This window comes from Oncorhynchus mykiss, chromosome 3 (genome assembly GCF_013265735.2).
Source record: "Oncorhynchus mykiss isolate Arlee chromosome 3, USDA_OmykA_1.1, whole genome shotgun sequence".
Classification (NCBI taxonomy): domain Eukaryota; kingdom Metazoa; phylum Chordata; class Actinopteri; order Salmoniformes; family Salmonidae; genus Oncorhynchus; species Oncorhynchus mykiss.
Genome location: NC_048567.1, coordinates 15023377 through 15048166, shown reverse-complemented (window position 1 = coordinate 15048166; position 24790 = coordinate 15023377). Strand labels below are relative to the sequence as shown.

The following is a 24790-nucleotide window of genomic DNA, read 5'->3' as shown; positions in this document are numbered from 1 at the left end:
ACGACTACTGCAGTTGACCGTGTTCCTAATTGAATGTATCAAATTTCAAAGCATATCAAAATTGTCCATTATTCTTGTGATTATTACAGTCTGTTCGTTTCAATTAAATGATTATAAATGCGTTGACTTGAGTGACATCAAATATTCTAACAGGCATTCTAATCTGCACAGAGGAAAAAACTGCGCTGTTGGAATCTTTCTAAAGTTGATGTATATTCAACCAGCAGTGTGATAGAGATTGACATGCATGCCGTTAGCTTCTGAACAATTGACAGGTTAATTAATTCTGACCAAGTTTTTGATTGACAATAACAATTCCACTAGCCCCTGTAGGCTAGCAATCAAGATTTGGTGTAAAGTGTGTGCAAAATGTTGAAATAAAAAAGGTCATTGCCAACTCCAGCAGAATGAAAGCATTGAGGAAGTATGAATCATAGGTATAGTATAAATCCTAGTAAATACGTCAGGCTGAATACATCCAACGTATACGGAACAAAAATATAAACGCAACATGAAACAATAAAGCTTTTACTATTATAGTTCATGAGTTATAGTTCATGAGGAAATCAGTCAATTGAAATAAGTTCATTAGGCTCTAATCTATGAATTTCACGACTGGGAATACGGATATGCATCTGTTGGTCAAAGATACCTTAAAAAAAGAAATGGTCCTCAGGATCTGACCATGGTATTTCTGTGCACATTCAAATTGCCATCGGTAAAATGCAATTGTGTTTGTTGTCCGTAGCTTATGCCTGCCCATACCCTAACCCCGATATAGGCACTCTGTTCACGTGGACATCAGCAAACCGCTCAATACACGTGGTCTGCGGTTGTGAGGCCAGTTGGATGTACTGCCAAATTCTCTAAAATGTCTTTGGAGGTGGCTTATGATAATTTAATGTTCATTTCTCTATCTGGCGACAGCTCTGGTGGACATTCCTGCAGTCAAAATGCCAATTGTACACTCCCACATCTGGGGCATTGTGTTGTGTCGAAACTGCACATTTTAGAGTGGCCTTTTATTGTCCCCAACACAAGGGGCACCTATGTAATGATCCTGCTGTTTAATCAGCTTCTTGATAATCCATCCACCTGCCAGGTATGGCATATCTTGGCAAAGGGGAAATGCTCACTAACAGGTGTCACAAAATGTGTGTGTATGGAACCTTTCTGGGATCTTTTATTTTAGCTCAGGAAACATGGAACAAACACTTTACATGTTGCTTTTATATTTTTTCTTCAACACCACAACTCAAAAAAAGCTCATCAGAGAAGTGGTTTAGTGCAACTAAACAAATAATCCCTCCAAGTTTGGTAACTTTCGAGCTTCTGTGTGTGTCAGCGAATCCAGCCGACCCAGTGGGGCAGTGATTACCTTGCCCAACACAGCCCAAGGAATCTTCAAGAAGGGTGCAGCTTGACCCTTAGGGCAGAGGCTGCCTCTCAGCGCAGGGAGCCAGGGGCGGAACATGTACACCTCAGAGCACCCATCCAACCAGGAAACCTCCCCCTTCTGCAGAAGCACAATGAGTCAGTGTGTGTTTGTTACACAACCCTCCCTCCAACTGAACACCCCACAAAGGTTTTTGGATTAGTCAAGTCCTGTACACAGATGTAGTGACTCACATACAGTTAAGACATTAATCATAGGGCTGTTTGTGACAGCCTGGGCTAAATGAAGCATGGCACATTTTGGTCTGTGGTGTAGTTGTGGCAACATGTCAGGGATTACAGCCGCATTAGAGCTGCATAAATTCAGGTTTGACAATAAATAATATGTCATAATATATGTGATAATGTGTCATTACTGACTACGCCCTCAGAGTAATCAAACCTCTAGTCTTGGAACATGAGAAAACAGTCAAATGTTCTGGTCAGAGCATGTATAACAGAACCAAACAGGACTACTATATACAAACAATTATTTCCTGATGCAAAACCTTTTGCAAAGGTGGGCACCAATGACTTCAACTCAGAAAATGCATACCGAACAAAAATATAAACGCAACATGTAAAGTTTTGGTCCCACGTTTCATGAGCTGAAATTAAAGATCCCATAAATGTTCTATACGCACAAAAAAAGCTTGTTTCTCTCAAATTTTGTGCACAAATTTGTTTACATCACTGTTAGTCAGCATTTCTCCTTTGCCAAGTTAATCTGTTCACCTGACAGGTGTGGCATATCAAGAAGCTGATTAAACAGCATGATCATTGCACAGGTGCACCTTGTGCTGGGGACAATAAAATGCCACTCTAAAACTTTCAGTTTTGTCACAACACAATGCTACAGATGTTTCAAGTTGAGGGAGCATGGATTTGGCATGCTGACTGCAGGTATGTCCACCAGAACTGTTGCCAGAGAATGCAATTCATTTCTCTATCATAAACTGCCTCCAACTTCGTTTTAGAAAATGTGTCAGTACGTCCAATCGGCCTCACAACCGCAGACCACATGTAACCATGCCAGCCCAGGACCCCCACATCTGTCTGAGACCAGCAACCCAGACAGCTGATGAAACTGGGGATAATTTCTGTCTGTAATAAAGGGCTTTTGTGAGGGAAAACTCATTCTGATTGGCTGGGCCTGGCTCCCCAGTGGGTAGGCCTATGCCCTCCCAGGCCCACTCATGGCTGCGCCCCTGCCCAGTCATGTGAAATTCATAGATTAGGGCCTATTGAATTTTATTTCAGTTGAACTGTAACTCAGTAAAATAGAAATTCTTGTATGTTGCATTTATATATTTGTTCAGTATAGTTCTAGAGTAATTTGGGAGTAAAATACAGAGTCAGTCTGACTGAACCATAAAACCGGCGCTAATGACAGTTCCACACACACACCTCATAGTAGCGTCCATTCTGGAAGCAGCCACACTGCTCAGGCTTGGCACAGTGATCATGACTTTCACTAACTTTTCACTAACTTTAAACATCAGCTATCTGAGCAGCTAACCGATCGATGCAGCTGTACATAGTCCATCTGAAAATAGCCTACCCAATCTACCTACCTCATCCCCATATTGTTTTTATTTACTTTTCTGCTCTTTTGCACACCAGTATCTCTACTTGCACATCATCATCTGATCATTTATCACTCCAGTGTTAATATGCTAAATTGTGAATAACTTCGCTACTATGGCCTATTTATTGCCTACCTCCTCACGCCATTTGCACACACTCTATATAGACTTTCTTTTTCTCTATTGTGTTATTGACTGTACACTTGTTTATTCCATGTGTAACTGTGCTGTGTTGTAGTTTGTGTCGCACTGCTTTGCTTTATCTTGGCCCGGTCGGCATTGTAAGCCAGTTCAGAATAAGTTATCATTTACCTGGTTAAATAAAGGTGAAATAAAAATAAAATAAAAATGACTGAGCACATCACCCAGCCTCACACTGGCACCCTTCCACACAAGTCAAAGGACTGCTAACCAAACCAGAAGTCTTGGCACAGGCTTCAGGGCAGGCATTGGCACACACTTTGTAGTTCACTGGGTATGAGATGTCTGTAAGGAGGGGAAAGACATTTAGTCTTTGTAAACATAATACATGTATGTTGAATTCAGTTTTAAGCCAGAAAGGATCTTGCATCATCCACTGACAGCATTTGTCTCCCCTCCATGGCTGGACCTTGGCTGCAGCTTCTTAAAATACAAATGTATAATCCTTCAGGCTGCCGCAGTACTTTGCCATATGCCTTCAAGACACACAGGGGCCTTTACACAGTTGTCCAAGAAAGGTTGTGGGTCTACCGTGGCGTGGCAGTCTCTGAACAGGCCAGCAGGAGCTGAGAGCACTCCACAGAAATGCTCCAACTTGAACTCAGCCTCCAAGGTCGAGTTACACTCTGGGCAGTTGGCACCAGACAGGAAAACTTCACTGATCATCTGAGTGTCATCTGTAGCGACAGTATTGAAGTTTCAACACAAACCAGATGCCTTGCCAGCGTAGGCAGGAGGAGTTAACAGCTGTATGAAGTCAGGTCCACCGTACGTGATCACTGCCCCATTGTCCATTTCCACCTGTGTTGTCAGACCAGAAAGCACAGCAATGATACTCTCCTAGGGGACAGGAAGGTTCCATGAAACCCTTTCCACCTTGAGACAAAAGGTCAGACCTGAAACATCACATCAACGTTTAAACAGATTTATTATAGCTCAAGACGAATACGACCATTAGGATAAAGGTCGCTACTGTAAAACACACCTCAACTATCACCCTCTGCTGCGGTTCCACAGTCGTTCATTATCTTGTACCTCAGGTGTAGCCGACCTTGCTGAATATATGAAAATGTATCTGCTTCATTCTTGGCATATGTCTGGTTTAGGAAATAGGGGTTACTTGATATGCCCTTATGGAGATCAAAGCTATGCCCATCATAGGTCCTCAAGTGCCTGCCTCGCACACTTCCCTGAAACTGCCGCTGGATAGCAGTCAAGCGTGCCATTTTGCATCCTACACTTTGTTCCACTGGTAAAGGTGGTGTTAGTGCATGGTAGCTGGTCGTGACCAACAAGTGCAGCAACCTGGCAGCGGTCATGGGGGTAAAACACCTCCTTGATCTTGTGGTACAACCCGTCAGAGGCAGCCGCACTCAGTGTTGTTGACACACTTCCCACCACTATGGAAGAACCCAGGTTTACACAAGACGCCACACAATTATTGGGCACAGTTTGTATTCAATGTTGGCTGGACAGTACAGACCTGTACAGGACATAGGAAGGGACATTTACCAAAACATGTCCATGTATAGTTCATGCAGAGTTTCACATCAACTAATGACAGACTTAGATGAAATAGTCACCAATACAGAGCAAAAGGATTTATCAATTCAAACTACTTACCACAAAAATCTGAAGCCCTCCATTCATCTACGTTTGCCCCTTCCTCCTGGCAAGCAGCGGTGTAACTTGAGAGAATCTGACACAGGGCAGTCTGCTTGTCATTGTTGTAACAGAGGTCGTAGACATAGTTGTCAAAGGCAGCGTTTGGGTTGACCATCCCATGGCAATAGTAGTCGCTCCATTAGTAGTCCATGCCTAAATAGAGAGCCTGCTCCTGATGGGGCACTGGGGATTGTTCACAGTCGTCACATCCACACATTCAACAACGCTACTCGTTTTCCAGCGCCTCACAGGCATTGATGTCCCCGTTGTCTATTAGATAGTCCTCTGGGTCCGTGTTGAAGTTGCCACAGAGGGAGCCAAAGAAGACCCTGGGCACTTGGACAGTCAGGAGGTCCCGGTTGTATGTGACCAGGACACCAAAGTTGGTCTCAATACACTTGGAGAGCATTGCCTTGGTTGCCTTGGCTCAACACTGAACACAACACAATACTCAAAATAACCCCATTCACCTGAAACAAGATTGAGAAGTAGTCAAAAGGTCATGTCCAAGACGAGGTGGTATTACAAATCTTCTGACACTGATAGTTTAGACAGTAGTGCAGACAGGAACTCTGTTCAATATGTATCCAAAACAGGCCAACTCACCACAACTACTTCATCCCAGTAATGAGAGATCTCAATAGAGTAACCATGTACCAAAATCTTGACCCTAATGGACTAAGACGTGTTGGTGTTGGCCTCCTCTTGTTCTGCGTCGCCACACTGAAACCAGGCAGGTCTCCCGAGCTAGGGAAGTGCCTCACCAGCTGGTACACACAGGTGCTTTGGAAGTCATACCTGTTCCCGTCAAAAGTGGTGCAATGCCGATCCCCTTGAGCTGTGCACACCCTTAGCCCTTCCATATGGTAGCCCAGCCAGAATATTGCACTCCTCGTCCTCCTGACACTGGGCCTGGACACAGGTGACGTTCTTGGAGGAAGGATGGCAGGTGCACTGCTTCCGACACTGGCGGTCCATCCAGACCATCTCCTTGGGGAGGTAGTAGAGACGCTGATGTCTGCAGTCACACCTGCTGTATGGGACACAGTGGCTGCCACTGAGAAGGTAGCCAGCCTTGCACTGAGAGGTAGCCGGCCTTGAAAGACAGGCCTACTCTGACATATGTCAGAGTAGGCCTGCATCGACCTAGACAGCAGAAGGATCTACATCGGCAGCACACTGGTCAGCCTTGCAGCTGTGGACGTCCAGGTCAGGATCAACATGGCCGTGGCTCTGCAGCAGCCTGAGGCTCCGTCAGTGTCCACTTTCCAGCGAAGTGCGAAGTCCACAGCTACCACGGTTCCATCAGGGGTGGCAAAGTCATTAGTTGCATTGTGGTTGTAGTTTCCACAGAGACCACACAGTGAACCAGACAGCTCCGGTGCCACTTCCAATTCAAGGTTGTGATGCCAGCCATACCGCAGCATCAGGCCAAAGTCTGTTTCCAAGACAACGGTGGAGCTGCTAGGGTATAAAGGCAGAGAGCCGGCGGCCAGGGCTAGGGGCAGGTTCCTCTTCTGACTATTGATCTGCAAAAGCAACAAGACGGTATGGACACGTACTAGCCACAATCACGGCAAAGTGTTACTACCGATGAAGGTGCGGAACAGATCTTAGACTCTGAGGAGAAGACAGGCTTTCCGTCCTTCTTTACACAGCCTGTGAGGTCCACAGTGCATCTCCTCACAGGGATCTGCAGATACAAAAACAAAGTAGTCAGTGGTTATGTTGCGTGTACCTACCTGAAGAAACCAAATTTTACATTTTATTTTCTTAATTAAAAAGGTTGAAAAGTAAAATCACCTATGGAGACATGAACTCGTCTCTAGTTGTAGTACATACCTTGTTTTTCACACATGGCTGGATAGTTCATGTTAGCGTTAGTCAGGGGAGGGTAAACAAAGTCAGACTTCAAGTTAGAAACTGGTTTCAGGTCAGTGCAGTTTTCAATGTCCTGTTTAGAGCATGTGTAACCTGTTGCAACACCTACAGCCTTCTGAGAGTGAATCCCTGTCCTAGACAGGGTGGTGTTACTCTGGAGCTGAACCCTCTCCAGCGCCTATGTGGAGGATCAGGCTATAGGAAATTCCCATGTTAAAACTAAAATGGGGCTAATGAGATGTCTTCAATCTGAAAAAGCTATAAATTGTACAAACACTAGTCGAGGAGAGCAAATGAACATTTTATGAAACTAATTGTTGGAGCGTTGCATTTTGCAGAAAAGTGATTACTTTCACAGCTCACACTGATCACCTGTAAGTAAAACTTACTGTATATGTTTCACACCAAGCTAAGAGCACTGAGCAGTGTGCATGTACTAGAAAACAGATAACACTATCAGGGCAGGTGTCAGATTGCACCTGGCTCAGCAGCCAATGAGAGAATTCAGAGCACAGATCCTAGTTCCTGACCTCTGTCTGATGTGCACATTCTCAGGAAGCTCCCATGTTGCCAGGGATCACAGCGACAGTGGAACAAAACATAGCAGTGGTCTAGAATCAACTCTGCACAGCTAGAAGTGTCAACACGACTTGAGGTGAGTGATGCTTTCCAGTATAAACTTAGAATATAGCAAGAGCCTTGATTAAAAGATGTCAGATGTAAGGCTAAAATTACATTAAAACTATCCAATTTCAACACCGTCTTGTATAATTTAGGAGTTGGGACTGTGATGAAACGGCTTTAGTATTTTTTGCATGAGCAGTTAAACAAAACTCTATAATACACAGGTCCGGAGCTAGACTAGTTGATGACTGACAGTCAACAAGGGGGTTACAGTATAATGCTTACAGAGGGATAGCCACTACAGAAAATCTTTGTTTTAATATGGACATTCCCTAAAGCATAGCCTGCAGACAAAGGTGCTCTGTTAACAAGTATGTTCAATTTAAACCCAAACCTCAGTTACTGTGCTGTCAACAATCCTACATAGCTTCGTTTTTATCAAGACTCATGTGAATAAGACAGAGAGGGAAGAGAGGTGACTGTCTAAACTGTAGCTTCAACACTTTACATTCTGCATGTCAAAAGCCATTATAAGCTGCCAGATAATGCACTAATCTGGCACTGCTTGTCAGATGGTTGAAAGCTTCCATTGGAGGACACATGACCACCTGACTAACAATGGGAGAGAGGGGCCTAATTAGGAGTCTACGAAGGTGCCTCCAGCATTACCATGACATTAAATGGCACGATGCTAAGGGATAGACTATCCACTAACCAGGGCAGGCTTGCACGATATCCAGGGAGGTCAATGTCTTCATTATCTCAAGAACAGACACAGGTAGCCCCACCCCACTAATAACACGAAACTATACAAATAGTTACTCAACTGTTGAATTTTGAGTGGCTTAAGGGAGAGGCAACATAGCAGTATGTTGCATGTGTGGATTACATGAGATGTTTCACAAGATATGTCATGTAAATGGTCTACCCTGAGCGATGATTCACACCACACATACCTGCCCTTACTCGATTCTGTGCAGTCCCATTTTAAATCCATTCAGGAGATACCTTTTAAATAAGGTATATAGATAGGGACTTTTTATTAAATAATCAAATAATTGTTAGTCTTGTAGCATAGGGGCCCCACCTAACAATACATCTCAAATAGCTATGGTATAACTTATTAAGAGAAGGCTTACAACTCAGCATTGGCTTAATTGGCCTGCATATCAATCCAAGGCTTGGGCCAAGACCTACAACCTTTGTCTTGCATAATCAAACAAACAGGGTGATCTTTCACTTGAGTCACAATGATGGGAATGACATGGGATGGCACATCTTGTAACAGGCAAAGTCAGCATGAGGGAACCAGGGCCAGCCTTATCCTTATCAGGGCCTCCCCCTCATGGGTTAAAACATTTGAGTGGCCGCCCTCTTGGCGTGCCCAGTCGGTAATTCAGCCATTATTATTACAAGTTTTAGATAGCTGGGTAAACTAACTTATCAATCTACATATTAAAAAAAATATTAAAAATAATTGCTGACGTGAGCTAATTCAATGACTGATTAAAAAGAGGTAAACCACTGATGCTCAATCAAATTTGAAATTGCACCTTTTTTATTCTACTAATCTAACACTCAACAGTAAGTTGAGACCCCGACTGACTGAGTTCTTAAAAAAACAAAAACATAACTCAGCCGGGGCCCTAGGCGACCGCCTATGTCACTTATGTGAAGGGCCGGCCCACGAGGGAACACAGAAATACCCTGAAGGGCTCCATCAATCTATTTCAAGAATTTTCCAATGACCTTGCACACAGAAGTCACATACACAATATGTGGAAATTTACAACAGGCAAAGGCTTGCTAAACCATAATAAGAATGTAGTACTTATACCTGGAACAGCAATTAAACTTAATAGTTGGGAACAAAAACAGTTGTTGGAAAAAATGACATTTAAATTGTCGTATTTTTTGTTGATGAAAAATTTTGCTAACCCCAAATTGACACTCATGAGCATCATTAATGAAAATGGAAGCATTTGCACAGGTAGCCCAATTCTGATAGTTATTCGACTAATTTGTATTTTGACCAATCACATCAGATCTTTTAACTTTCAATATACCAATTAGTGAAGAAAAAAAATTGCTTTGCCTGTCTAAACGCAGCCATGTACTGAATTGCAGTTGGTGACAGATCTACAAATCACCTTGCATTATAAATAACTATTCATTATTATTTATAGATCAGTCAGACAGTGACACTTTGCCCACAATGTATCACGGATTTGATTCTCTCGAAAACCGGCAAGGTGTTGACAGCTGGTCCTAATTTGCTCAGTTTGACAGATGAGTTTGAGCTCATGGAGGGAACAACATGACCACGTGTCACACTGTAATACCTCTCTCTGTCGAAGAAGGGCTGAAAAATGTACTTCAATTTTACAACCAAATGATAGAGCTTTCATTTCAGAACATTGCAATGGAAAATTCTAACTTTCAGACAACTGCCCGCTGCATATGTGTCTGTTTATTGTATAGGGCCTAGGAGTACTGTAACACAAGGGAATTGTTCATATCTTCCCTGCAAAACATCCGCACAAACATGTCAACAGTGTATTTAGGGTATTTCTTTCTACTTAGCGATGTGATACACCGCCAATGAATTCCCTTTTTGCTTCGAACAAGGTCCCCTGAACTTGGCCCATGCTGCATCACAGTGCTTCCTGCCACCGGCGCGTGAACATCTTGCAGGTTCATTTTAGTCTCATAATAGCCTATTGTGAAACACAACCAGTCGCACGGTGCAGAAAGTCAGTGTAGGTGAGTACCTTTTGAGTGGGTGGCAGACAGACCCAAATCTATAACATTAAGACAACCCTATCATTTACAGACTATGATATTATAGAAGAGAGTATGGAAGTTTTCTAAATCAAAATGCTTTATTTAAAACCTTTTGGTGTTATTGAAATATATAGTTGAAATGGTCTTGCAATGCCTCGACACAAGTTGAGTAAATGTCAGCTTGTGTTCTGTTGTTGGTTGTCTGGGGCTGATATATTAATAGAAACATGGTAAATGAGTCTACAGTAGCCTCAGTCTTGCCTACATAGGCGACCAGGAAACGTTTGCACAGACTCTGTAATGTGTTGGCTATCTGAGCAAGGTGAACATCTTTTATGATCATTTTCATATGAGAGCAAAAACATTGGCGAAAGTTGAAGAAAAGGGTATTATGGATTTCTAACAAGGCTAAATTGGCTTATTGATATGTGTTTTGTTGTCTTGCCAATATTGCTCTCAGTTGGAACAGAAACCATTCACCCTGTCTGTGCACTGCAGTGTACTGTCTTTTATTCTGCACAGCTGCCAAGCAGAACGAGTTTGCCTTTAACTATTTTCTCAGCCAACTTATGACTAAGATTGGAAATATTTTTTCCAACCACCAGGCAGGCTACTGAACCTAAACGTTCTGTTTGTAAGCTGTCTTAACTGTGTAATGATAATGAATCACAGAAAGTTTTCTCATTTAAATAGTGGCTGGATTGAAACTCTGAAGCAATTCTTCAGTTTTTGGGGATTTATTCTCAACCACATAGTTGAGGTGATACTAGTGTTTTGTGAAGTTTGTTTATTAGCAGTCATTAACATTGGACCTATAGGCTGCTACCTGCCTCACTGCCCTCTAAATAGTTACAGTAAGCTACATTTGCAATTCAAATGTAAAGACCCACAAGGAAGCAGGTTTATGGTCTGCACTTTTGCATTTAACCAGTTGTGTTGAAAAGGGCTGTTGCTTCAGACAGATAAGGAGCGATCACACAGTCAGGCTTCATGACTTAGCATGAAACACAGACAAGGCAGTAATTCTCTCACTTCCTGTCTTGTACACGCTTGTGTATGTTGTGCCTGTGTGTCTACAATGTGTTTTTCTGTTTGCATGTGTGTGTCAGCCTTACTTGAATTTTTTCTAAGATCAAACAATTAAGTTTTTAGAGACCTTTAGTTCTACTATACTAACTCAAGTTTCCTCCCAAAGACTGGTGGGAGCCCACATTGACATCATATGGTTTAAACTTGGTTGGAGAAGTCTGTACACAGAGCAGCCAAGGCAGGGGATTTTGAACATTTGTTGAATCGACTGTATTTCTGAGAGGCATGTGAGACCCAGCTATGAAGGTCTAGATTATAAAGAGGCTCGGATGAACATGGAATACTGAAATGCTTCAGTGGACTTGAAACCTCAGGTTTCAAGCTCACTGAAGGATTTCAAGCTCACTGTCTATGTTAGTGTTTACACTAGATTATTTTCCAGGCAGGATGCAAAGGCCCTTAAATCAATATACAGGGCTTCTAAAAGTTTCAATTGAAATCACTTGAAGACTTCTTCTCTTAGGGATCAGAGCTAGGTTGAGTAGCCCGCCACACCTTTACAGGTGTAGGGAAAACACTGGTCTGGTCTAGGTGTAGGGATTAGTCTGGTTATGGTGATAGTGCTGTTGCATTAACAAAACAAAGAACAGCAGTGGCATCTCTCCATCAGATGGCTGTTAGAGATGTTTTGTCTAATTGAACAGCATTAAAGTTTCCCTAAAAGAGACACAGTATAATCCTGTATAACACTGTTATGCAAGTCAGCGTGCCATAGGCCAACCACATCACATGTACAATGTACTGTACTTCAGTAATGGTGGTAGTGGCAGTCAGCACAGTGGTCATCATCATGTTAGAATCACTTCCTTAGTCTTGTGACGGTCTCTGTTGTCTGTCGATCCTTTTGTTGGTCAGACAGACAGACATACAGATGCTCAGACAGACACTCAGGCAGACAGATAGCAGAACCATGTTAAAAATGTTCCATTTGGTTCTGTGATGATGATGGCATGTCTGCAAAAGGATTGCCAAATCCTCTCTGTGTACTTTGCCACTTTGGGTTTCATGCTGAGACGACCCATTTCTTAACTTGGTTCACACACACAGCCAGACCAACGCCACACTCTTCTGTTGCCTGATGCTGAATTGCTTCATGGCAACCTGTGTGCATGCTCTCAATAGCAGGTAATGTGCTCTGACTGTATTGTTTGTGTTTATGTGCGTATTTACCTGCTCCATAATTGCTGTTTGTGGCCTGTTGCCATAGCGTAAGGGAAATGTGTTGTTTATGGGTTATAGAAAGAGGCTATTTGCATTTAACTCACCGAGATAAACAGCTTCTGTGGAGGGGGCAGTTGAGTAAACATTTCAATATGAATATTTTCTCACTGAACAATAGAAAGCAGAGCTACCACATTTTGAAATTGAATGGCAATGAATAACAAATCATCAGGTAGCGTTTTCTCTCAGGTACTCTTTCTCTCCCTCTCCCCTTCCCCCTCTCTTGCTTACTTGGTTCGTTCTGTCGGTTATTCTTTTGCTCTCTTTTTATATTTATGTCTGTTCTTACTCTGCTGTATGATAAAAGCTTAATCTAGTTTTTTATCTCTCTCTCTCTCTCTCTCTCTCTCTCTCTCTCTCTCTCTGTGTATCGCTCTCCCCTCATTTCTCAGCTATCTTGCCACATCAGTATTTTTTTTCACTCACATCAGTCATGACAGCGGTGTGTGTTCGTGAGAGACAGAAATAGTGGCATTTATTCATCTAGCTGCTGGTATGGGAATTTCTTTATATTTGTGTGCATTTTTTTGTATTTGTGTGTGTGTGTGTTTATGGTGGTTTATGTGGTAGTGTGTGTGGGGGAGGTGTTATCATTCAGAATTAAACCCTGTAAATAAGATCAAGATGTTCTCTGGGATGAGCTTAGCCAGTGAGGTATGCGGCTCTGCTCAACGTGCATGTGTGCTGGGAAAAAAACATAAGGGAAACAAATGGCAGAAAAACAAGGCCAGTTTACACGACAGACTGACCAGATGAATCCAGAGGAAAGCTATGATCCCTTGTTGATGTACCTTGTTAAATCGATATCAATCCATATAAATGAAGGGGAGGAGACAGGTTACATAAGGATTTTTAAGCTTTGATACAATTGAGACAGATTGTGTATGTGTGCCATTCAGAGGGTGAATGGCCAAGACAAAAGATTGAAGTGCTTTTGAATGGTTATGGTGGTAGGTGCCAGGCGCACCGGTTTGTGTGTCAAGAACTGCAGTGCTGCTGGGTTTTTCATGCTCAACAGTTTCCTGTGTGTATCAAGAATGGTCCACCACCCAAAGGGAAGCATTGGAGTCCACATGGGCCAACATCCCTGTGGAATGCTTTTGACACCTTGTAGAATCCATGCCCCGATGAATTGAGACTGTTCTGAGGGAGAAGGGGGGTGCAAGTCAATATCAGGAAGGTGTTCCTAATGTTCTGTACACTACTTGTAGGTTGCAGAAGCAGCTTCCGCTTAGTGTTGCGTTCTTGATTTAGGATGCATAGATTTATGATAGTCTATGATCTTTGTAGCTCTGTGGCTTATGGGCAGGCCTCTTCTCTCTCCTTTATTGGGAGGCCACTGCTTGTGATAAGATGCAAATTGGGGCCTAGTAAAATCCTGCATGGATACCAATGCAAATTCAGTCGCCATTCAAATATACAAGAATATATTATCCAATTTAGAGAAATGAAATAATCTCGCAGGAGGCGTTTTGATTCTGAGGCAATGGACTGTGTTGATAAATGTTTCCAAATTGGATCAGCTTATTATTTCACCCAAAGCATCTCTGACTAAACTAGATTGGATACAGAGGGGGATTTTATTTGGGTCTGATGCTTAGGTTGTTGAGAGATTTACTGCAGCTCTCTGTGAGGCCTGAGCAGAGCACAGTACACTGCAGCACACTGCTCTCCCTCTGAAATCAGTCTCTCTCCTGTCATCTGATTAACACCTTAAACTAACATATGTCTCCCTCCATGACCTGCTTATTCAAGCCTGGTAATTTAGAAGCCCAGTCCAAGCATCTCTCCCCGTCTCCCTCTGCGGCCCTCCAGGATGGTGATTTGTTTACCATGGCAGTGTGAAGACATCTGGAGCCAAGGCAACACGTTCAAATGAGATTATAGCCCATAGACTCCCAATCCTCAGGCCTTTCTCAAGCATCAAATCCCCTGCTGAACCAGTGACCTGAGATGGAGCAGAGTCAGTTACTCTCCACTCCCTCCCCCGCCACTACTATAGTCCACCTCTCCCTCTTTCTTTTTACTGTCTTCCCCTCACCATTATGGTTCGGGAGTCTATGAGACATAATCTCATTTGTACCTGTTGCTTTGACTCTTGATGTCCTCGCACTGCCAAGGTAAACAAATGTACGGCAACACTGTCCCAACTGGAAGTGCAACTGGACTTCCGTAACATATTATTGGGGGTAGAGGGCAGTGAGGATAGGGGGTAGGATGTTGGTGGAAACTCCCCAGGCAGCCTCTCAGCCTGTCCAATGGCCCAACAATGCAGTCTACCTCCGTTTACTTCCCAGAGCCCTCGCATAGTAGTGTAGTCATTAGCTAGAGGAAGCAGGATCCCTGTACACAATGGGCATCGCTGACAATGAGGGGGAGGGCAGTAGCAGCAGCATTTGCTCCAGTTCCTTAACGGGGAATTCTCCCACCACTCTACCCCTGGTTCCCTGGTAGAGCAGAGGCTTCTGGGCCCGTGCCAGGGAGCCGTGTTATGTTTGAGCACCAAGGCGTCATCCGCCCAGTCGGACATCGACAAGGGAAGAGGTCATTCCCAAGCCTGGGCCCGTTTTAAAAATACAGCCAATTGTACTGCGGCTGGCCAGCTGTTTGTCGAGGCTTTGTTTAGCTAGGAACAGCTGTGTTCCACATCTGTGTGTTGGAGAGACGAGCGAATAGAGGGAGAGAACAGACTCTGTTCTGGGCCCGCTGCCACCAGGAAGTAGTGTGAGGTTTCTCAAGAAGGCAGCAGGAAAAAAACTCCCACTCGCAGCCAGACAAAACGAATGTGACTGTTGGGCCATCTTCCAAAGTGGAGCTGACAGAGACTTAAATATTTGTTTAGTTACAAATAACTTTTCAGTGTCTAAACAGAGGGTGACAGAGTTTAATGGCTGACACGACATAGATGAATTACCTTTACCAATCCTAATGATTTATAATGGCTGGTTAGAACAAAGCACTGTGGCCTTACACACCATTCGAACCGTTACACACACAGTACACACAATACACAATACAAAATGTAAAAGTACACCGAGTCACGCAAGGTCCCACACAGTCCCACACCGTTACCCAGGTGGGAGGGGAAAGTATTGAACAGCGACTGTGACTGAGTGTTCAGAGAGGGACAGGGTTTCTGCTGAGCACTGGGAAACACAGTTTATATCCATCCCTGAGACAAGATATCCATCGTCCTCTAAAATCAGGGCAGTGCTTGTGCCACCTGGATGAAGTTGTGTCGTTATTGCAGAAGATAGTGTTCCCAATACCTGTCATTTTTCATTGACTACCTGTGGTTCTGAGGTAAACCTAAATGTTTGAGTCAATTTTCAAATGTGAAGATCTTCATTTTTTACACACATCAATAGCAGAATATTAATGACCGGTATTTATAACTTGGTTTCCTCTCTTCTCTCCCCTCCAGCATTGGAAGATGTTGCGATTGCTGTTTCTGTGTCTGATTGTGACTCTGCGAGGAGCTGCTGGTACGTATCGCATGCTCTCACCTTCCCACAACGCTCTGGCAGAAGACACTGAGACACTGATAAAGATCTAATCACACAGATCAGCTTTAATTTGTTTTTCATGCCCTGTATGTGTTCCACACGAGAAATATACAATGTCTCTCTCTAAGTCCTATAGCTTCCAGAGATAGCAGAATATTAAGTGTAAAACTCCTCAGAAGAACCTAGGCTGATACTTAAGTATATTTTGAAGAAAGAATACATACAGTGCCTTGCGAAAGTATTCGGCCCCCTTGAACTTTGCGACCTTTTGCCACATTTCAGGCTTCAAACATGAAGATATAAAACTGTATTTTTTTGTGAAGAATCAGCAACAAGTGGGACACAATCATGAAGTGGAACGACATTTATTGGATATTTCAAACTTTTTAACAAATCAAAAACTGAAAAATTGGGCGTGCAAAATTATTCAGCCCCTTTACTTTCAGTGCAGCAAACTCTCTCCAGAAGTTCAGTGAGGATCTCTGAATGATCCAATGTTGACCTAAATGACTAATGATGATAAATACAATCCACCTGTGTGTAATCAAGTCTCCGTATAAATGCACCTGCACTGTGATAGTCTCAGAGGTCCGTTAAAAGCGCAGAGAGCATCATGAAGAACAAGGAACACACCAGGCAGGTCCGAGATACTGTTGTGAAGAAGTTTAAAGCCGGATTTGGATACAAAAAGATTTCCCAAGCTTTAAACATCCCAAGGAGCACTGTGCAAGCGATAATATTGAAATGGAAGGAGTATCAGACCACTGCAAATCTACCAAGACCTGGCTGTCGCTCTAAACTTTCAGCTCATACAAGGAGAAGACTGATCAGAGATGCAGCCAAGAGGCCCATGATCACTCTGGATGAACTGCAGAGATCTACAGCTGAGGTGGGAGACTCTGTCCATAGGACAACAATCAGTCGTATATTGCACAAATCTGGCCTTTATTGAAGAGTGGCAAGAAGAAAGCCATTTCTTAAAGATATCCATAAAAAGTGTTTGCCACAAGCCACCTGGGAGACACACCAAACATGTGGAAGAAGGTGCTCTGGTCAGATGAAACCAAAATTGAACTTTTTGGCAACAATGCAAAACGTTATGTTTGGCGTAAAAGCAACACAGCTGAACACACCATCCCCACTGTCAAACATGGTGGTGGCAGCATCATGGTTTGGGCCTGCTTTTCTTCAGCAGGGACAGGGAAGATGGTTAAAATTGATGGGAAGATGGATGGAGCCAAATACAGGACCATTCTGGAAGAAAACCTGATGGAGTCTGCAAAAGACCTGAGACTGGGACGGAGATTTGTCTTCCAACAAGACAATGATCCAAAACATAAAGCAAAATCTACAATGGAATGGTTCAAAAATAAACATATCCAGGTGTTAGAATGGCCAAGTCAAAGTCCAGACCTGAATCCAATCGAGAATCTGTGGAAAGAACTGAAAACTGCTGTTCACAAATGCTCTCCATCCAACCTCACTGAGCTCGAGCTGTTTTGCAAGGAGGAATGGGAAAAAATGTCAGTCTCTCGATGTGCAAAACTGATAGAGACATACCCCAAGCGACTTACAGCTGTAATCGCAGCAAAAGGTGGCGCTACAAAGTATTAACTTAAGGGGGCTGAATAATTTTGCACGCCCAATTTTTCAGTTTTTGATTTGTTAAAAAAGTTTGAAATATCCAATAAATGTCGTTCCACTTCATGATTGTGTCCCACTTGTTGATTCTTCACAAAAAAATACAGTTTTATATCTTTATGTTTGAAGCCTGAAATGTGGCAAAAGGTCGCAAAGTTCAAGGGGGCCGAATACTTTCGCAAGGCACTGTACATATTACATCAACCCCAGTTCAACATAAAGAAGATATGAACCTGTGTATGCTACAGTAGTGTTTTACCATCTATCTAAAGGTATAGTTAGTTATTCCCACAAAACTCTGAAACTGGTCATATTAAGATGGATACCTTTTACCATGAGCTAAATGCCCTAGCCACAGAGGTATAGAGTTCATGAGTGAGTATACCATTGAATGGATGGCACCTCAATCATTCTGCATTTACCCACAGCAGTAGTTCATAGGAGAGTAGCTATGCTCCAGTACCGTGCAGAGATGTTGGGAATGACCTTCGTGATGCACAGTAAGATGTTGCTGTGAGTTAATCTGGTCCCATTCTCCCCATCTCTATTCCCATACAGCTTCCTCAGAGGAGAGTGAAGGCTCAGCAGACGTAGCAGGTATGGAATACATCTTCATCTGGAAAACAAAGAGGACAAAATCACAAGTAGCATGAAATCAGGAGTATATGAAAAGCGTTTTTTATAATGTTACAAAAGTGATGATTATGTTTAGGAGTACCGTGATGATCCGATAGTGTTCCATGAGTGAACCCTCAAATGAAGCACAGCGATATAACTTCTGCTAATCTTTAAATGTAACAAGCTACTTTATATTTATGCTGACTGGGCTTTTCCCACTTCCTCTGTTCTGAATGTCCCACAGATGTAGACGATGAAGACCTATTCAAGCAAAACGGTGAGTTTAACCCTTTAACTCGCCCCCTGTTAGAAATGTGATGGGCAAGCAGCCGTCAGCAGAGTGAGAGCACACCACTCCACTGTTACACCACCGTTCCCCTCATCATTACCCCAGAATGGAATCAATTATCTGTTTGGAGAACCCCCCCCCCCCCCCCTTGTGTATCCATCAAGCAGAAGTTAGACTAGACAGACAAGTAGAGATCCCCCCCCCTCCCCTCCGCCCTGTCAGGGCTCTAATCCACATTGGCGTTCTCATTTTCTCTCGGCGTCGCTCACTGCCACTCTTCATCTTCCCCATGATGTTGCTTTGATATAATTACAGTGGTGTTTAGGACAGGGAAGGCTGTCCCACAGGCAGGCAGGCAGGCCACATCTTCTGGAGAAACACCATCTCTTAGCCAGGCCAGGAGTGGAGCTGCACAACTGAAGCCGTCCTTCCTCCCCCTCATCAGAACCCAGAAGGGAATGTTGAATGAGTAATGATTGGCTGGGAGTGAAATCGATCCAATCAGAATGATGATCTGTTAAATCTGCCAGTTCTGTTCCTCCTCTGCCACGTTGATCAGACAGTGATAGAATTAGTCCATGAAGTCAGTGAGCAGATGAATGAATGTTTGTTTGTATGTGTCTGTACCGGTGAAATCCTTCTGAATGGATATGGAGGTCGGAGAATAATGCGGTGTGTTGTTGCCTGTTTTAGTGAGCCCAAATCTCGGACCATATTCCACGCTTGAACCTGAAACTGATGATACTGTGGACATAAACAAGGCAACAGGAGAAAAAGAAGCGGGAGGTAGGAAAAACTTTGTTTCCAAATTGTTCTACTTTTACATTATGTAGAATTTAAGTAACCTTATTTCTGCATATCAGTAGGCCCATAGATACCTTCTTCCTTGATGAACTGTAATTGAAATGTGCAAAAAATCCATTTATAAGTAAATATTTAGGCAAATTCATACTTCTTGGTTATCCATGTCATGCAAAAATAATTTTGTTAATTAAGTTTGTACGTTCATTTTGTCTCTGTGTTGCAACCATCAACTACTTTTGCCGTGTGTTATCTGCTCTCAGATGGATTTACTACCATTGTCATCATCGTAGCCGTGAGTGTGGTGGCACTGTCAATCGCAGTGATAGTAGGTAAGGATTAAAAGTCAACATAAGACAGACAATATCAGACCAGATATACAGACTACGTGACTGGCAGACCTCTTTTCACACCTCACAACACAACACATTATAGGGCCTGTACTAGCACATTATTACTGATGGTTTGATGAGGGATCAGATGTAGCAACCTTTAGAAAAGTGGTTTGTTGAAGTCAGTGAGTTTACAGGCCTTTGGCTGTTAGGCCCTTGAATCAGGTACTTGACCTGATTTACTCCAGTTCCAGGGTGTCATGTAAGCTCTAATACTAAGCAAATGTGAACTATTCTCCAGCGGCAAGGAGAAAACGGTGACCTTTTCCCTTTTCTGTTTGGTTTCAGCCATAGTGTTGGTCCGGCGTCGCATGCACAACCGACCACAAGGGTAAGGCCACACTTCTCCATTCACTCTGTTTGACTGAAAGTCTTACAATAAGTTGTGCATATTAGATCTCAGTGTAACCTCGCACCCTCAATTCCTCCACTGACACCATCGTCCTGATAAAAGCATCAGGGCTGCAATTTTTGTCCATGGGGGATTCCATTGAGCAGTTATGGAAATGTAGCTAAATTATAGTTTTTAAGGCACGTTGAAGTGTACATTTGTCTCTTCATGTTATTCCCCTCTGAGTGTTTACTTTCCCTAAGAGGAACAGGCCTTGAGTGGGCCTTGCGATAATAGACATAATAGATATCAGTGTCTCTCAGAGAGATGTTCCACTTAGTCCCCCGCTACCTGACTGCCTGCCCGGCTGGAAGGGAGCGACAGAACCAGTCGAGTGAGTAACAGTCAGTCCATCCACCGCACCGCTGGCTTGGCAACACGCACTGCTACGGCATCATGCCAGCATCATGTAAAACCAGACAAACTCTTGCTGAGGTTGCGAAACTCAATCAGGAGGGGCAGATCCACCCAGCCGCTGAGCCGTCGAGCCCGTCTGGACTTGTGCTGCAATTACCTGCACAGCCTGAAGCCATCCAGCCCACTCCACTGCTCTACCTCGCCCCACCCTGTCAACTGTCAACAATAACCCAGAGAGAGCGGTCGGCCCTTCATGACCCCTACAGGGCAAAACCCAGCCTGCTCTCAGAGCAGGAATAACATGTCCATAGAAATCTAGAGTATAAAGCACATTGCACAGTGAGCAGTAAATCCCAGCTCTGTCTCTATGGTATGACGACATTATCTGACAACAGCAATCAGAGCACAGAGAACAGCCTGAACCAGTTGAACAGACAGTGAGAGATAGTCATTCTGTTAGTCATTCTCCTGGGGCCTCTGAGGGAGAAAGGGGGGGGGGGGGGGGTTCTAGCTGAGAGCTCTACCAGTCTCTTTCTCTTTTTTTCTTTATTTCTCTGGGTCTGTCTTTGGGGTTGTGTAACTGTGCTGAGTGCTGTGGGCTGTGGGCTGTGGGCTGGTGTTCTGCAAAGTAATCAGTTTCCTTTGTCCCATGCTAGCTGCTATGTGACCTAGCCAACGATAGAGGTTAGAGAGTTTACCTAGCACGTAGCCACCTCGGCGCTATAGATCTGATGATGCAGGCTTAGAAAGAGAAAGGGGTTAAATTCCTCTGCAGGATTAATGCTGGGCTCCTATGGCTGCAGTCAGCTCTGGCTGTGTTGTGTGTTGAGTGATAGGTGTGCTGAAAAGAGGCTTATTCTCACAGCAACCCCCGGCTTGTTGGATCAACAGGGAGGCTTGCCAGGGCCATAAGTCCCACCTGGGGAGAAGATGTGTGGAGGTAATGCAGTCGCCATGTAGCACGCCAAACCCCTGCAGCGCGCTATAAACCGACATGCATTTCCTGGATTCCGACAAACAGGGATTGCAGCTACCTGCTTTCCATGTGCAAACTCTAACAGGCTGTCTTATGGGAAGGATCTCAAAAATTGTAATCCGCAATTCTCAAAAACGTGTAATGTTTATATACTGTAGTCTGGACATCTAATGTTTCTGTAAAATTATATATCCCCGTAAACTTCTAACAAGGAAATAAATATCACTGACGTATAATGTTTTTAATATTTTATAGTAGTGAATTAATAATTTTTCAGATGTGTAAAGTCCCACAGGGTTTTTTGGGTTGGTATAATACATTTCCCCCTCTTCTCTTCTCTTCTCTCCTGTCCTTTCTTTAGGATCTACTCAGTTCCCACAGAACAGGGAATGAAAGGAACGGTCTAACCACAAGATGAGCTCAAGTCCCATTGGACACCTGCAGGGGAGGACCAATGAACTGAGCTCTACAAACTACTGCCCTTTGAACCAGGAAGGGTACACTTTCCACCCCAGCCTGCTCCTACTGAACCACCCCCTACTGCTCTCCTCTCTGGGACCATCTGTTACTGTGTCATGGGTCCCCTCCAAAGGAAACTTAGTTTCCTTTATTTGGTCTCTTGTTTGTTTCTGTCCCACATATCCCAAAGTATGTGTGTATATAAGGGCATTCTGCAGTTGCTGCTTTTGTCCAATGGCATATTTTACAAGAAAAACAAATGTCCCGCTAGAAGTAATTTGCAATTGCAATTGTAAACTAAACTGTATTCAGAGTTGATTTAGTGCATTCAGAACAGACTTTTTTGAATGAGAAAAGCGAGTTTAATCCACCCTAAACTAGCCCAGTCCTCACTAAATTTCCACGTTCAGCTCTGTGACATATCCTGTCTTTGGCCTATTAGTGACAACAGCCAGTACAGTTGAAAGATAAAGCTTGTTCTCCCGTCTTCTCAACCTATGAAGGGAAAAAAGGAAAAGAAATGGGTGGAAAAAGCCAGAGGTCTGAGATGAGATGGAATTAATCAACCTTTGTGAATGATGATGTTTTCTTTTCAACACCCCCCTTTTTCTTTTTGAAATGCTTCCTTTCAAAACGTCAACCACATCACTGATTGTAAATAGCTCTTGGATGGCTGAGGTATGTCTGATTTTAATGGTTTATAGTGCTGGGACGGGGGTATGGTGGGGAGAAATTGAGAGGATAAAATGAAGTGCAGGGCTGGGGTGGTTGGGGGGTGAGTGTGGAAATACCCACAATGCCCATGTTTCATTCATACTGAGTTTAAGGCCACTCCACCATCGCTCCCTGGCTCTCTTTTCATTTAAATGGAAATCAATCGTGCCCCGTGATCAAAAGCTTTAGGGCCGAGGTGCTGGCTGGCTTATTTCTTACTCTGCATTACAGAGAAAGGATGTTTTTTGGCAGGGGTCAGAGGAGAGGGGGAGGTGGACATAATGTGCTTTGGCATGACAGGGCTATTCATTTGTTGCGTTATCATGAGGGAACAAGGGTTGTTGTGAGTGTGTGCGAATTACACCCAAGATCAAGTAGTGTTGAAATCACAGGGTCTGTCAAAACAGCGTGCCCACTGTCTTTCTCCACTCAACCTTACCGCTGTGATGTCATCAGCTGAGGATGGGCTTGGCTGGGTTCCAGGCTGTACAGAAACACCTGTGTGTTATTAGTGCCTCCATCTCATTTTTGTGTTCTCTGGTTCACTCAATCAGAATTGTCCCAATCTGTTTAAGTTGACGAAATTCAATTAGTAAACAGATTCTAAACGCATAAAGTGTGGTATGCTTGTGTCTGCACTCTGCAGGTGTTTGTGTATGTGGGGTTTGATTGAAGCATCACAACTAGCCCAGTAAGCCTGAGATGTAGTCTAGCTCCGACAGCATTTCAAAAGGAGTATAATTTAGCATACGGTAAAAGAACAAAACAACTTTCACTTTCTGTTTGTTTACTGACCACAGTCACATTCAAGAAAGCCTTTTTTCCGTACTCAGAAATACCCTTAGAAATTCCCTTCACCTACAAAGTAGACGTTGTGGTTACGAGTCAGCGACTAGTGTCATTATAGATGAGGTTTGCATAGAACAGTTTTTCTGGTTTGTGATACAAAGTACATCTAAGAACCATTCAAGCAAGCATGTTGAAATAGCCATGAACTAAACAAAGTGCAAAAATTCTAAAGTAATTGGTTTGACCTGTGTAATGCCCTGTTCATTCAGCTACACTCGCACATCTCCGTGGCATTATGCTCCTTCAAAGCCACTTCGTCTGTTGCATTGCTATTGTGAATGCATCAAAACTGATTGTCCTCTATTTCTTTCTTTCAGGGCTTACGTTGAAAAGGGTATGAAATGTTCAAATATTGGAAAAAAATATATATATTTTCAAAAGAGCTCCATGGGCTTTTTCAGCTGTGCAAAAGTTTCTTAAGGCCCATTTTTCATCTAATCTTTAAAAAAAAAAATTGTCAAGAGAAAGCATTACTGAGTTCAGCCAATCCCTGACACTGTCAGACATGGCTCTCCAAGAGCCCTTACCTATTACACAAAAGTCCTTACAACACCCCCTCTCCAAAAAAACTCTATCTGGTTAGGGTTTATATTTGTCAATTTTACACGAATGTTTCAGGATTGTGCCTTCTGTCTTTTGATGAAAATAGGAAAATGTATCAACCAGCAGATTCTGTTTGACGAGCTTGGATGATGCGTCCTCTGCACAGCAATACGTAATGCAAATGCGTACAACAACAAAAATATTTTAGCTTTGTGTATTATTATGTGTTTTTATGAGATGTCCTATTGTAAAGTCAATATTCAAATGATAATTTAGTCTTAATTTTTAAGCACACGTCTTCATCAGTACTCATAATCAATGCTGATAAACCCTGTACATTCTGTTTGCTCAGGATCATTAACTGTTTGTAGTGTACAGCAGCAAAGTGTTTCTACAATACTCTACATCTCATCCATTCCTATGTCTATGAATCTGAGTGTGTTTTAGAATAACTAGACCTGCACTAAAAGTGTCATCTTGCTGTTCTACTTGTACTGTAAGTTTCCACAGCCCACAAATTCTCCAATCATTCAATTTGGACTAGCATTACACATGTTCTGTATATGGCTCTTCTATATTATGGATTATGACACTTTTTTACATTAAATGTGTTCTGCTATGCTTTGTCTCGGCGTGAATCCTTCACAATATGCCATATGGACACAGAGCTGGTACACTATGCGGCATAATCCAGAGTTTTGCTCATTTAAATTGTACAATGAAAAGCCACTAAGAAGTTTAAAATAACTTTCTACTAAAACATTTTGTC

General features: G+C 43.1%; 1 protein-coding gene across 4 annotated transcripts; it reads left to right on the top strand.

The window, feature by feature from the left end:
• The first annotated feature begins 7273 nt into the window (after positions 1–7273).
• Positions 7274–24642, top strand: si:dkey-262k9.2. Of its 4 annotated transcripts, none has more exons than XM_036969943.1 (8): positions 7274–7422; positions 15910–15970; positions 18191–18229; positions 18495–18527; positions 19233–19325; positions 19604–19672; positions 20021–20063; positions 21818–24642. In XM_036969943.1, exons 2-8 carry the CDS (start codon positions 15919–15921, stop codon positions 21861–21863), a joined length of 375 nt encoding a protein of 124 aa, XP_036825838.1. In that variant the 5' UTR covers positions 7274–7422; positions 15910–15918; the 3' UTR covers positions 21864–24642. The 4 variants fall into 4 exon arrangements, with proteins under 4 accessions (XP_036825838.1, XP_036825846.1, XP_036825851.1 ...); XM_036969951.1 differs by lacking the exon at positions 7274–7422 and adding an exon at positions 10005–10154; XM_036969956.1 differs by lacking the exon at positions 7274–7422 and adding an exon at positions 12204–12389.
• The last annotated feature ends 148 nt before the right edge of the window (positions 24643–24790 follow it).